Source organism: Bos indicus, chromosome 8 (genome assembly GCF_029378745.1).
Source record: "Bos indicus isolate NIAB-ARS_2022 breed Sahiwal x Tharparkar chromosome 8, NIAB-ARS_B.indTharparkar_mat_pri_1.0, whole genome shotgun sequence".
Taxonomy (NCBI): Eukaryota; Metazoa; Chordata; class Mammalia; order Artiodactyla; family Bovidae; genus Bos; species Bos indicus.
The window spans coordinates 100,806,541-100,822,066 of record NC_091767.1 but is presented as its reverse complement, the minus strand read 5'-3'; the positions used below and the strand labels follow the sequence as shown (position 1 = coordinate 100,822,066).

Genomic DNA, 15,526 nt, shown 5'->3' with positions numbered 1-15,526 from the left:
AGTTAAGTGACGTCACGGACAAACAAGGCGTAAAGTTTAAATCACTGTATTCAAACTCAATTACTCGGGTTACCAAAAAGAACGTAGGGATTACAACAAAAATGTAAGAAAACAGCTCCTGTAAGTATACAAACTTGCATTTGAACTTTAAAAATCCTAGTTTATTGAACTTTTAGTTGGAGTAGTGATCTTCCCTCACTGGGTAGTCCTAGTTCCTAAGAGCATCAGAAACCTACTCTATGACTGCCTTTAAGTATTAAGGAAGCCCAGCGAGCAGGGTCGGGGGCCGACCGCCGCGCCGGGGCTCGCCCGGGACTGAGTCAGCGGCAGGGCTGAGAAGTTCGGCGGGAGGCGCAGGGCGGGGCTTCCTCCCGCCGACTCCGAACCCAGCTTTACTTTTCCGAGTCCACGTCTCTTCCTTTGGACGGGCGTGTTTCTCCAGGTCGGGACCAGCCAACGTGACAGCCACAGACCTTTACAGAAAGAGCTCCGGCCCGGCCTCGAGGATTTCCCCCGGCCGGGGCAGCCCGGGCCAGCTCGGCCAAGCCCCTCACGGACGGCGGCGCCCGGCTCCTCGGGGGCCGAGCTCGCCGCTCGCCTCACTTCTGGGCGCCCGCGTCGCGGCGCCGAGCGCAGCATCCCCGGCATGGAGACCGGCTCGGACTCAGGTCAGAGGCCCGCGCGTTTGTTCCGCTCCGGGGCCGCCACAGGCTGCGCGGGCGCGGAGGGGCGGGTGAGGAAGCGGCTAGGCCGGGCCGCCCGCGCAGGCCGCAGCGTGCGGGGTCCGCGCGGGGAGCGCACGCGGGGCCGGCTCCCGCGCGCGGGGCGGGCGGCGGCAGGTGGGCAGGACGAGCCGCGAGCGAGCGAGCGAGCGAGGGCGGGCAGGCGGGCGCGCGAGGGGCCCGGCGGGGGGGCCGCTGGGAGGATGGCTCAGCTCTTTCTAAATATAAAACCGGCGTGAGTCGGGCGAGCGCGGCGCGGAGCCGCAGAGCCGCCGCGCGGGCCGAGCGCACGGGGGACTCGGCCGACGGACGGCGGCTGCTCCGCAGAGGCGCGGGGCTGCGGGAGCGCCCCAGCTGCGAGCTCGCGGAGTACTGCGAGAGCGACGCGTGCAGCGAGGAGGACGCAGGCGGCGGCGGCGGGCGGGCGGGCCTCGCGGGCGCAGCGCGGCCCACGCCGAGCGACCGGAGGCGGCTCCCGGCCCCCGCCGCACCGCGAGCGGCGAGCCCCCCGCGCCGCCCGTCCGCGCCCTCCCCCTCCGGCCCCTCCCTCCCTCCCCGGCGCAACATGGCTGCGGCCGCCGCCTCCGCCTCCCAGGACGAGCTGAGTAAGTGCCACGGCAAGCCTGCGGCCGCGAGCCGGAGCCGGCGCCGCGCCGAGCCGGGGCGGGGGCGGCGGCCGGGGCCGGACGGGAGGGTCGTGTCGCCGGGCGGGACGGGCTGGACGGACGCACGGGCGGGCGGCGGCTGCGGCGTGTGGGGGGCTGGGGCGCTCGGGCCTGGTGGGCGGGCGGGCCGCCGCCACCGCTGGCGTTTGTAGGCCTCAGCTTTGCACCGTCACGTTGCGAAATTGAAACCGGAGCCCGGGGAGAAGCCCTCTGTGTGCGATCCGCCTCGGCTTGGTGTGTATGGGGGGGAAGCCTAGTCCCCCTGCCCGCGGAGGCTGGGCTGGCGGAGCGGCCGGAGCCCCAGGGTGGCGGGCTGTGCCCACCGTCCCGTCTGACCCCTCCGTAGATTCCTCCGGTCTTGACTGTGGGGCGAGTTCTGGAAATAGCACTTTCGGGGAGGGGGAGAAGGTGCCGTGTTGTGACACTATGGAAATCAGCGGAAAGGTCAAGAATAGGCGGTGACCCTCAGGTGGAGCAGGAAGGACAGGAGGGCAGAGAGGGTCGCGGTGCTGGCTGCAGGGGAAGCCTCGGGGTGACAGCGCTCTGGGAAAGGAGAGCCAGTGCACACTTGACCTTAAATGTTGCAGTTTTCCGGGGGACGGCGATCCACATTCGGGGAGAGCGGTGGTCACCCTGAATCGCAGGCCGCTCCGCCCGCCGCCCGGGTTCGCCTCGGTGCTTTGTGGGAAGTGTAGTTCCCGGGCGCCGCAGGCCCACGCTGGGGGTCAAAAAAATCGAATTTTCCTAGGACCTGTAAGATAATTTCTGATTGCGTTTGGTGGTGTTTGGATGTAAAGCTTTAAGTTGAAGTGTTGGGTTTCTTCGTGCTGCCCTTCAGTTTATGATCAAAAACAAGAAAGGTATTATTTAGGGATGCTGTGAGTTTTAAATAGAATGAAACCTGGGACAGGTGTCGCAAGCCTTGGGAAGTTTCTGTTGTTACAGCCCCCTCTCTCAATTTCCATATGAAAGTAGTTGTACACATAATAATAATTTCTGTTTCTTTGGTCTTTGGCTGTTTAAAGCTACTTTAATATGCATGATCTCACTTTTCCCCTCGTAACAGCCTACTAAAGCAGGTAGGTAGAAATTATCCGTGTTTTAAAGAGGAGGCGTGTTTAGAGAGTTAAATTTCCTTGCTGCTTTGACACAAAACTGGTGTAGCAGCAGTGGTGTTTGGTCATTTTGAAGCTGAAATAAAGAATTGATGTGACCCTGGGTAGGATGCAGAGCCTGGGTAGATTGGGTCTCTTGCGGTGGTTAGAGATAGACAGGGGCTGATAGTTACAGAGTTGTTGCTTGCCTGTTATTGCCAAGCTGGAGCACCGCCAGGCCTTCTGGGGAGGTCAGCTCCCTGATCTTTGTTCTTCCATTTTTTGTTATTGTGATAAACGTACCATGAAATTTACCATCATAACAATTTTTAACTGTACAGGCCAGTGGTCCTAAGGACATTCATATTGTTATGCAACCATCACCACCATTTACCTTGAGAATACTTTTCATCTTGCACAACTGAAGTTCACTGCTCACTAAATCCCTCCCCCTCCTCCTCCCAGCCCCTGACAGCCTCCATTCTACTTTCTGTCTCTATGATTTTGATGTCTGTAGATATCTCGAAAGTGGACTCATACAAGATTTGTCATTTTGTGACTGGCTTATTTCATCTGGCATAATATCCTTAGGGTTCATCCATGCTGTGCCATGTGACGGGATTTTCTTCCTTTTTAAGGCTAATATTCCATTGTATGTATATATCATATTTTCTCATCCACTCATCTGTCTGTCGATGGACACGCTGGTATGTTTTATCTCTTGTGACTATTGCTGCTTGAATATGAATGTGCATGTATCTCTGAGATTGTGCTTCCAGTTCTTTTGTATGTATACCCCAAAGTGGGATTGTTGTATGATATGATAATTCTATTTTTAATTTTTTTAGGAACTGCCATCCTGTTTTCCACAGTGGCTATATCATTTTATGTTCCCATCAGCAGTAAACAAAGGGGTCCAGTTTTTCTCTAGAACCTTGCCAGCACTTGTTATTTTCTGTATTTTGATAGCAGCCATCCCAAGGAGTGTGAGGTGGTCTGACTTTCTAAATGGTTCCACTGCAAGATACCTGAATTCATGTTATACCACTAAACACATTAAACTATTCATTACTAGTTGGAATGGGGACTAAAACTTGAGGAAGAATTGGGTCTCGTTCTTCAGAGGCTGATGTATTTGTATGCGTGCAGTGTACTCCTGTACACCAGGTACCTGGTAACATGTTGGCAGTTCTTCTGGTTAAGAAATTTATTGGCTTTAGCAGCTACTGGAAAAGTTAGGAGGAAGTTATTCCAGTCCTTGCCTTTTCATTGTTCTGTTTGGTCACATCCCCAGTCATTGACTACAGATGTCTGTTGACTTGGTTTCTGTGTTTAAGGAGAGATTAAATACTTGGTAGTTTATACCTCAGAATAATTTTACTTGAAATTACAGTCATAATATACTGCACATATATATGAGGAACGTAAATCACTTTCAGTTTCAGAAAGGCTGTAATAAAAGGAGAGATGGCTGTAAAAAAAAAAAAAGGAGCTAAGTATCTGAATGTTTGCTGGTTGTTATTTATGACTAGTAGATGATGTGTGTGCTGTATGCTTCGTTGCTCAGTCGTGTCTGACTCTGTATGACTCTATCGAGTGTAGTCCACCACGGTCTTCTGTCCATGGAATTTCCCAGGCAGAAATACTGGAGTGGGTTGCTGTTTTCTTCTTCAGGGGGTCTTTCGGACCCGGGGATTGAACGGCACATCTCCTGCATTGGCACACGGATTCTTTACCATCTGAGCCACCAGGGAAGCCCCAGTAGATGATAATAAAAGCAAACTACTATATGCCAGCATTGTTCCCTCCCCCCAATATTTTATAATAAAAATCTTCACAAACATACAGAAAAGTTGAAAATAAACCTTCATATCCCACTACCTAGATTCTACATATGATGTTTCACTACTGGCTTTATCACATATCTGTCCATTTTCAAGCCACACTTTAAAATGTTATTTTAATTATTTTGTTATTTTTGTTTAAAAAAGGATTGTGGTAAGATACACATACGTAACAAAATTTACCATCTTAACCATTTTTAAGTGTACAGTTGAGTGGCATTAGGTGCTCAATGCATCTTCTTTTGATGGGTTTCAAAGTGAATTGGAGACAACAGCACACTTCAGTGTTTCACACTAGCGTTGTTTTAAGTGCTTTGTATATATTGTTTTATTCGTCAGTAGAATCCTAAGAGGCAGGTAAAGTTATGACTGCTGTTTCATGGCATGGAAAACAGGCACTTTAGACTCCCAAGATCCCACAGCTAGTAGGTGGTAGTTAGAGTTGGATCGCAGATGGCTCAATGGCATTGGTAGCCAGCCTTTAGGCTGTACCTCGGTGTGCCATAGAGCAGCAAGCCTCCTCCTTTTGGGCACCAGGGACCGGTTTTGTGGAAGACAGTTTTTCCATGGACTGGAGGTGGGGAGTGGTTTGGGGATGATTCTCATAAGGAAGGAGCAAACTAGATCCCTTGCATGCACAGCTCACAGTAGGATTTGCACTTCTTTGAGAATCGTATGCTGATCTGACAGAAGGCGGAGCTCAGGTGGTAATGTGAGTGATGGGGAGTGGCTGTCAAGACAGATGAAGCCTGCTTGCCTGAAGCTCACCTCCTGCTATGTGGCTGGCTTCCTAATAGGAAACTGGAGGCTGGGGACCCCTGTCATAGAGTGTTCATGCTGATGAAGAGATGAAGTCAGATGCATTCCTAAATTCTCAGCTACATGTTACTTTAATCCAGTTATCTGACTGCTTTTTAACACTGCTGTGGGCGACAAAAGAAGTCTGCTGATGGAATTAAAATACTATTGAGAAGAAAGAGGAAGACTACATGTAAAGAGATATGTCAGGACCAAACTGTATGAGTTGTTACAGATTATACTAGAAGGCAGTGGCAACCCACTCCAGTACTCTTGCCTGGAAAATCCCATGGACAGAGGAGCCTGGTAGGCTGCAGTCCATGGGGTCACTAGGAGTTGGACACGACTGAGCGACTTCACTTACACGTTTCACTTTCATGCACTGGAGAAGGAAATGGCAACCCACTCCAGTGTTCTTGCCTGGAGAATCCCACGGACAGGGGAGCCTGGTGGGCTGCCGTTTATGGGGTCGCACAGAGTCGGACACGACTGAAGCGACTTAGCAGCAACTTAGCAGCAGCAGAGTAATATTAACAGTTTTGGTCCTCAGGTGTGTTATTTTGAGATGTGTAGCTGGTAACACTGCCTTTCTATAGATTTTAAATCTTTGCGTTTTACCATTGCACTTGGAGTGATATGCATGTTAAAAATTTAAATGGCATCTGGAGCTCTCAGTCGTATCTGCTACCACACTCTAGGAGCTCCTGAGGAGGAGAACTGATGGGTAGGCTTGTCTTTTACTCTTCTCTTTCTCTTCTCTTTTCTTTTCTCCCTCTCCCTCTCTCTTTTTTTTCCGAGTAGTGTCATGGAGTGGTATCATGTATGAAGGTTGCCAAAAGGTAAGCAGGATAATCTTGGGTTGGAATTTGTTAAAATGTTTTATCCTTGCACAAACATCCTGCCATTGTCACTTTGAATCAGGTGATTGTAATAGAACAATGGTAAAGCTAATGTTTATTGAGAGCTTACTGTTGTGTTCTGATCACTTTGTACATATTAATTGATTGAATCCTTACAACCCCGTGACTTTGGTAGTTATTGTCTGGTGGAGCTGTCCTCATATTACAGAGCTGGGGCTTGAACTCAGATTCTTTGATTCCAGAATTTATGTTAATCCCATGCTACCGTTGTACTGCTGTCTCTGAAAGGGAAACTGCAGTTTATAAGAAGATCAGCATGGCTTTTTTCCCAATGTCTTGCTAGCCTCCAGAAGAAACCTCTTATAGTGTATAAAATGTTACAAGATTCTGATGTTCATTGAATAGGACATAATAGATTTTTGGGGAAGATGCTGAAATAGAGAACGATTATTTCTGACTGTTAAAGGCAGTTCTGAAATCTAGTTTGTAAATTACTTAAGATCACAGTCTGTAGTTTTCTTTCTTTATATTTAGGGTAATGTAACTGTTTGGAATGGGATGAAATTCAGTGCAAGGCATGTGGACTAGTTTTTCCTCTAATATTATCCTCTGCCAATGCATGGAAATGTTGACTTTAGCAGTGGGTAGGGAGATTTCTGACTGAGGGGAGGAAGCATTTGAGACTTTTCACCTGGTCAGCTGTTCATTGGTTTCATATTTTGGGCTGTATAATTCTAAGGCATCCTTAGAACCTGATCTTCATTGGGGTAAAGGCGACTCCGGAAGGAGCAACAGCCTGGACTCTCAAAGACATTGATGCTACTCAACTTGACCACTTGACACAGCCACTTTAATTTTCAGATGTTGGCTAGATAGTCATCATGTCATATGTCTTCTGAGAGAGTCTCTGCCAGTGCCAGGCATCTTAGTGGCTCTTTTAGGGAATGAGACGGGGAGGCTCTAAGTGTAGCTGTGTAGGTGAACATGAGTCTGAGCACACTGAAATAGCCCCCGAGAGATGGCTGTTTTAATGGCAGCCATGCATGCAGCTGAGCTGAACTGTGTAAACAGGCTAAATCAAGCCAGTATCATCTCCGTTTTGGTTACTTAGCCAAAAAGGAAGGTTACAATGGAAAATAGCGATGGTATTTCTGCTTTTTATAACTTGTTGTTTTTCACTTCTACCTCATCTTGTTTTAAATTCTGCTTGCACTAACTTGTAATATTTCATAAGGGCCAATGTAGGCGAGAATAATCGGCACTGGGGCATTCGACTTTGTTCAGAAGATAGCTGTTAAAATTGTAGGCACTGCCAGTGTGCTCAGATGGTCTGATCCAAGTTGCTGGTCTCTGGTTTCAGTCCTGGCCAGTCTCTGCTGTGATGCTTGCTGTCTTACAGGCCTTGTTTTCCCCACACATTTTCGGGTTCAATAAGCAGACTTTAAAAATGGAGTGACTAGCTTATGGTCCTGGCCTCATAGAGCTTATCATTCAGTGTCATTTTTTTCGTTAGTTGCTCACTCATGTCTGACTCTTTGTGACACCATGGATTGTAGCCTGTCAGGTTCCTCTGTCCATGGAATTCTCCAGGCAAATATACTGGAGTGGGTAGCCATTCCCTTCAGGGGATCTTCCTGACCCAGGGATCAAACTCGGGACTCCTGCAGTGCAGGCAGAGTCTATACCGCCTGAGCCACCAGGGAAGCCCCAGCGTAGAGGGAGGTTTATATATAAATATAAATAACTGATTGGAAGTATGATATGAAAAATGCCTAACATAATTCTTTAGAAATGTCAAGGAGTGAGACATTGTAGTCCAGGTTAACGGAACATTACTTGAGCTAAGACATAGAGATTGAAAAATATGTATTTTTAGAGAAAGTCCAAGTGAGTCTGATATATGATGGCTGCATGAAATTCTGAGAAAGGAGTTAAAGATTGGAGTTAAGGTGCTTGGCCCTTTCTGCCTTTTACAGTTTGAGATCTTGAGCAAATTATATTACCTTACTAAGTCTCTGTTTCTTTCCCATAAGAAATGCAGTGTTGTTAGGCTTAATATACATGTTAATGCACTGTACAGACAGTTAAATTCTATATAAATTATTATTCTTGGTGAGGAATGGTGGTAGGAAGTAAAGCTGGGAAGATAGCTTGGGACTGGCTTGCATAGGAATGCCAACACAACTAGTCTGAACTTTGTTCTGTAGACAGTAGAGGAGCATCAAAGGCTTTTAAGCAGGGAATGTAACATGAGTAGATCCTTTTATAAGTTTAACAGGTGGCCGTGATGTTAACATTGATTGCAAGGGTCCAGAGACCAAGAGCAGCAAGGCTAAAAGAAAGGTAAATATTACAGTAGCCAAGTTAGCAGAAGCTTGAGGTCTGAACTGGGATAGTAGAAGTGGATTCGACAGGTAATATAATCTAAAATCCTGAAAATAGGCAGAAACTATTGGCTGAATAGTAGGGAGTTATTCATTGGAGGAGTTAGAGATGATTCTAAGAATCTACCTGAGAGATTACAAGGAGAGAGAATGTGGCCTCTAGACAGATTTTGGGAGTTAAGAATAGAGATAAGAGAGAACAGGTTTGTGTTCAAGAAACAGTAAATCATTTGTTGAATGAATGGGTTAAATTATTGAGGCACCCATGTTGAGTTGTCTAGGGAGACTGTTTCGAACAGTGACTAAAACCTCTGGCCTTGAAGTCAGAACTAGTTTTGAATCCTGATCTTGCCACATTTTATTTTTTTTAGATATTTATTTGGTTGCTTCAGGTCTTAGTCACGACTTGCAAGCTTCTCTCTGGTAGCATCGCACAGGCTTAGTTGGCCTGTAGCAGGTGGGATCTCAGTTCCCAGACCAGGGAACCAACCTGCATACCCTTCATTGAAAGATAGATTCTTAACCACTGGACCACTGGGGAAATCCCTGCCGTTTTTAAGTTTTAATGTCAAAGGACCTAACTTTGGGGCCTGGATTTCTCATTTGTAAAGTGGGATAACAGAGCTCTTTTACAGGGTTGTTCTAAGAGTGGAAAGAGATGATATACGCTAAGGACTTTGGTATAGTGCTGGGCACACGGGTTGCAGATGTGCGGGAACTTTGATTCTGAGGCTTGGGAGAATGTGGGGTGATGGGGACAGATTGTCCAGAAGACAGCTGTCTGGGGCTATGCATAGATAAGGTTGAGAGGAAGTCAGAAAGAACCAGGGAAGGGGATCAAAAGTGTCAAAAGAGGGCAAAGGTTCCCACGGTAATGACTATCAGCCATTTACATTCTCAATTGTTGTAATGTGTTAATAACATGTGTGCCCACCCACTAATGCTCTTATAAAAATATATAAATCAGACACTTTGTTCTAATTGTAATATAAAGTTTTGTATGTTTATGATATATATGTACACGCACAATATGTATGTTTATTGGAGTTTTCTAGCCTTAATAACTACCAGTATGTGTGTGTGTATATACATATATATGTATGTATATATATATAAAATATATAAAGTATTAGCGTATTACTTCTACACACTCAATTTTTCTTTAACGTAGCATACTTGATTTACAATGTTGTGTCTGGTGTACAGCAAAGTGCTTGTTATACATATTTATTCCTTTTCATGTTATTTTACATTATGGTTTATTACAGGATATTGAATATAGTTCCCTGTCCCATACAGTAGGACCTTATTTCTACACACCAAATTTTATTTATGGACATGTTCCTTACTATTTCTCCAGTTTGGTAATGACTGTAATTTCCCCCCTTATTCTGAATTTGCAAAAGCAGGGCATGCATCAAAGTAGGAGATCTTAGCATAAAAATGAAAATTGCTTATTTTGTTCTTTTAAATGGTAGCTATAAATATAAATCTTTTAATTGTTTTTTTTTTTCCTGGTGTTCTAAATAATAGATTCTTTATACAATTGCATATGTACGAGTGGATGAACATACCATTGGTGATCCAGAGGATTTTTGTCAAGACTGGATAAACCATGTATCACATTGATTGTAGAGGTTAGTAGATTTAGTTCCTTAGGATGTGTGCATTTTTTGTAGTAGCATTTAAAAATGCATAAATTTATCAAGCAGCTTTCCCCCACAAGATCTTCATGGGTTTTTCTCCTCTGACTGTCCTGAGAGAACCAGTGAACTTCATATTAGTTTTTATTTATGTGAAGCTTCTAGTCTGTCGTTATCACATAAACATTAACATTTAAAAAATTATCAAGGAAAAGATAAAACTTAAAGGTGTTGCTTAGCAGTGTGTGCAAGGAAAAGGGTGTGGGTGTTAGTTCACCAGTAGTATTGTATACCACAACCAAAAAAGCACGACTTTATGTGCTCCAGGAGGGTCATCATGGGTTTGTTTTATTTGTGAAAAGAGGTATTGAGAAAGGCATCATCATGGTAATTGGGTATTCCTAATTCTGCCAATTTGACATGCACTGTGATGGAAAAGCCGTTAATTCTGCTTCATTCTGAGGCTGAGCAAGAATATGGTGTCAGGTTCACTCTTGGGTGACACTGGATAGTCCTGTGATTGAAGCTCTAAATTCAGATTGTAATTCTCTGATATTATGAGTTCAACATCCACGAGTACCTGAGATTTTGTAGCTTCGGTCCAAAGGTACATTTTGTTGCTGTCTTTCAATTTAACTACTGGATTCCTCTTCGCCCAGTCATGCTACTGTTTCTTGGTGTGTACTTTGCTGCTAATGGTGTATGATGCCTTAATTCATTTAGGTGGAATTTTGAGTGATGAAATGAATGGAATATTTTGTAAACCAAAGTTCAACTTTAGAATAAACTTGAGTTTATTTTTGCTATTTCACATATTTTTGTTCCATAACAGAAAAGTGGAAAATTGAAAGGTTGGGTAAAGGGTTTAGGAGAGAAATGAGGACATTATCTGCGCCTAGATTCTTTCTTCGAGCTTTTGGGCCTACATGGATAGATGTGTTAATTTACAATAGACTGAAGGCAAGCAGGTCAAACCACAAATGCTGGGATTTAAATAATGACTTAAATAAAAAGCTTTCCAGAGTTTACAGATCCAAGTGAGGGTTGTCGTAAGTAATTAACTGCTTTGGGTGGATCTCAACCAGCACACATTTGACTTGTATGCAGTCTGACCTCTTGCATAGTATGTATCATTTCCTTTAAGCCGACTTTCATAAGCTGAACTAATCTTTCTGCTCATCAGTTTACTAACACTGACTTCTGACTGGCCTCTGCCAGCGACTGTCTCTGGGGAAGAGGGCCTCTCTGGGGGTTGGGAGTGTTTGTGGCCCTCAGTGCGTCTGGAGTTTGGCGCACGTTCATTAAATCTAGGGCACAGGTGAGCACTGCTGTTTCTTCACTTGACCCAGCCCTGCCAAGCCAACTGTCATTTCTTCCACCCCACCCTCTTTGTGTGTGCTGTTGCAGGGGTTGGTCAGCGGGGGAGTGAGGGGCTGTGTGTGTGTGAGCAGGGAGGGGAGAGCATTGCTCTGGGCTATCATGGGTTGGTAGTGGGCTTAAAGTAGCCTGAAATATGCAGATGGCTAGGACTTCTGAAGTAGCTGAAGAAGGCCGGCCACTTTCCGCTTCCCTGGAAAGAGTCTAGTCACTAGTGCATCCTGATGCAGGGGTTTCCACAGGGGAGTGTCTGCTTGGCCCCTGGGGGTATTTAAGACTGGTGGGTTGGGGAACAGGAAGATGGCTTGTCTGATTGCCTTGGTTCTGGGGTGAAGGAGTCTCAGCAGGGACTTTGTCAGCTGGAACCTCCTGCTCAGGACATCATTGCCTGAGAAGTTTCTTATCTACTGCCTGCTGGGTTCTCAGGCTGCCCTGGCTGGAGGGAGGCAACTGCCGCAGGCACCATGGTGGATTATCTCCCACTGGGAATGGATTCCGCACCTCCCCCTCCCTCCATCGCCCCCCGACCCCGCTCGTGTTACTATATTTGTATTTACTGCTGGACTCCTCCACATTTTCTTTTTAATACATTTGTGTTTAATGAGTTCCTTAAAAAAAAAAGTGGGAAACAGGGGCAAGCTTATCTTTAAAAACACAGAATGACATCACAGTTGTAAGCATTAATTCCCAAAGAAGTATCCTACTGATCTCATTTAGATTTTGCCAAGTATTAGAGTGACATTTGGTGACCCAAAATGGTAAATAGAAATCAGTAGATGTGAAGTTGTTCAGTCGTGTCCGACTCTTTGCGATCCCATGGACTGCAGCCCACTGCAGGCTCCTCCGTCCATGGACTTTTTCAGGCAAAAGTGCTGGAGTGGGTTGCCATTTCTTTCTCCAGAGGATCTTCCTGACCCAGGGATCAAACACAGGTCTCCCACATTGCAGGCAGATGATTTACTATCTGAGCCACCTGGGAATTTCAATAGATGATGTGGACTGTCACTACCAGTTGGTATGTGGTTAGATTTTTTAATTCTGGCAGATTGATCTGCCAGAAGAGATTGAGTATTACATATAAAATCTAGATTCCAGTTAGGGCGTCCTTCTTCGTAGTTTTAGCCTTTATCTCCTAATTGAAGAGATTGTCAAAGTCCAGAGGGACTCACTGCACTATGCCTGCACTCTATCACATCCAATTTTTGTGAATTTTTTAGTTTAAGTTAATGCTTTTCTTGGCTTCTGGGCCCCATTTCTGAAAACCCTTGTCAGTTTGGACATGAAACCCATGCGTTTCGCCAGTGATACACACACACACAGACAGACACAACACATACACACCCTTGTTAATTTGGACATGAAACCTACATGTTTCACTGGTGACACCCACACACACACACAGATGCACACAGACACGTAGACACACCCCTCTCTCCCTAAGCATTTCAGGAATTCACTTAGCTCTAAAGCAGCTCTTAACTCTTGGATGTAGGGAGTCATGGGGAAAGGCCTTGACTTCTGCCCTTTCCTGGTCTGTCCTCCCCTTCCATCTTTCTTTTTTTCTCCTATCCTTCTCTTTGCGATAACTTCTGTACCCCACCTTATTTGGAGCAGAACAGGTCTGTCACCTTCAAACCTTCTGGATTTCCCTCTACCTCTTCTTTTTTTAAAAAAGCCTTAAGCACTTATGATATTAAAAACATACAGTCCCTTTCTGAAGAGATTCTGATATCATGTGTAATGAATTGCTACCAATCCCCTCCTTTCCTTTGCTGCAGAGTTATCAACCGAAATAGCTTTTCCAGTGCATGAGGAATTAATTTTGCATACACCCAACAGGTATTTGAGCAGCTTCTTTCTGTGAGGCACTGCGTTAAATGCTGGGATACCAAGAGACTAAGTCACAGTGTCTCAACCTGCAGAATTCTGGAGATGGATGAACAAATGGGTACCATTATGTGGAAGCACATCTCACAGAGCTGTACGGTCTTGGGAAGGAAGATTGGCCAGTGGCAAAATGCACAGCGAAAGATAACAAGTGCCAGGGGAGATATAGAAAAGGGCTTTGAGAGTTTGTTGAGCCAGAAAGGGATGTGTAAGTGTGAAGCATGTAGTATTTGAGCTGGACCTCAAATGGAGAAGAGTTGGGTATGTGGAGACAGAGAGATGGTCAGGAGAGGTTGGGAGAGTATTCCTGGATGAGGACTAGGTCGAAAAAAAGAGCTGGGCAGAAAGAACACAGGGCGCACTTAAGCAGCTCTTGCAATGTGGACGGCTGGTGGGGAGTAATGTGATGCATGGTCGGGAAGGTCCTTTGTGGCTGGACTGGTCCACTCTTAGGAAGGACTTCCTGTCTCCTTTGATATTCACCCCAGGCATATGCTACATGTTCTAGCTGCTACTTACTTTTTTAATGTCCTTTTTTCCCCTAAGACTTTTTTTTTTTTGATGCGGACCATTTTTAAAGTCTTTTAATCTGTTACCATATTGCTTCTATTTTATGTTTTGGTTTTCTGGCTGCAAGGCCTGTGGGATCTTGGTTCCTTTACCAGGGATTGAACCTGCATCCCCTGTGGTGGAACGCAAGGTCTTAACCACTGTACCACTAGGGAAGTCCCTTTTAATGTACTTTAATGGAAGTAGATCTGTTTTTTTTTTCCTCTTGGCAAAGACTGTCTATTTGCATTTGGACCCAGTGGTAAGGTGAATTTCCCTGAGGGCTTCCCTGATGACTCAGATGGCAAGAATCTGCCTGCAATGCGGGAGGCCTGGATTTGATTCCTGGTTTGGAAAGATCCGCTGGAGAAGGGAACAGCTACCCACTCCAGTATCCTGGCCTGGAGAATTCCATGGACTGTAGAGTCCATGGGGTTGCAAAGAGTCAGACACAACTGAGCAACTTTGACTTACTTATCCGGTGGTAACGTGGTGTAAGCAAAAATGGGATACTTACTATAAGGAATCAGGGAGTCTTACGGATATAAGAGGGGCTCTCAGGAGGGGTTTGGAACTAAGAATTAGAGGTCCTCTAGTTCTTCCAGCTTCTCTGTGCACCTGAGGAAGAGATGGATGAGTCAGGGGCCATTCCTGTCACATTGGCTGTGGTCAGGGTACAAAGTCATGTTGTTCATAGTTGTCTAGCAAGGCTTAGCGTCATCCCCGCCCGCTTTCTCTGCCTCAGCCTTGCTGTAATTTAGCATTTCAGGAGGAGCTTTGGGTTGGTACTTGGACCAGGAGGTTGAATCCTAGCCCTGCCACTTCCTACTCAGCATTCTCAATGACTTCTAGGCTCTGTTTCCTCGTCTGTAAGTTGAAGCGAATATTACCTACTTCAGTAAACAGTATTAATACTTCAGAGGGTGGTAACTGTGTTCTGTTGTGCACTTTGAGGTTAAAGACCTCTCTTGGTTCAACTTGTGACTCTGTGTCATTAGCTTTGACCTTTGGCAAGTCAGTCAGGATCCTGAGCCCGTTTTTTTCATCTACAAATGCAGACAATAGCTGCTCACCTCACAGGCCTTTTGAGGCTCAAATGGCCATGTAAAACTGCTTTTTGACTGTAATATATTCACATACATGTGAAGCAGAAGAAATTGAATACTTTTAGGGAGTCTGTTTCCTTGTGAAATTATTCTTTAATAGTCTAGTGTATTTCAGTGGTAACTTGACAGATCTTTCTCAAAATATCCTGTAGTGTTGGATTGTTAATTGATTAATGATGCTGTGAGCAGTGGTCCAAGTATTTTCAGCTTTCCCTTTCAATCTCATCTTCCACTTCAGGCTTCTCAACCTTATTTATAATTTAAAATTTGCTTTCACATTCAGAAAAAAAAATAATGTTTGTAGAGAATTTAAACAAATGTAAAGAAATCTGAAACCTGTCCCCCTGGAATAACCATTTTTCTCTTTTTAATTCACACAAGTAATTCATGCTCATGAAATACTGATAAATTAGTAATGACATAGAATTAAACCAGCAAGCCAGAAAAGAATCCTCTGAAATGCCACCACCTGGGGTAATTACTACCTTAAATATAGTCCTTGCCCCGGTCCTTTTGACAGTAATGCTTTTCTTGCATACTTTCTAAGGAATGTTTTGATGTGTAAGTTGTCATGAAGAGGTGATTCATCTAAGGAAA

The 15,526-nt window shown here is 45.3% G+C and overlaps 1 protein-coding gene across 5 annotated transcripts in view; it reads left to right on the top strand.

Annotated features, from left to right (window-relative positions):
- Positions 1-325: 325 nt before the first annotated feature.
- The window catches only part of ECPAS (Ecm29 proteasome adaptor and scaffold), a 110,025-nt gene continuing 94,824 nt past the window's right edge, over positions 326-15,526 (top strand). For 2 of the 5 annotated variants that reach the window (XR_011568196.1, XM_070795272.1), the window contains exon 1: positions 685-1,327. Coding sequence is in view for 4 of the 5 variants with exons in the window: in XM_070795272.1 (XP_070651373.1) it covers positions 1,288-1,327 (40 nt within the window). In the remaining variant the exon portion in view is untranslated. The other 3 variants (XM_070795274.1, XM_070795273.1, XM_019966715.2) reach the window with 3 other exon arrangements.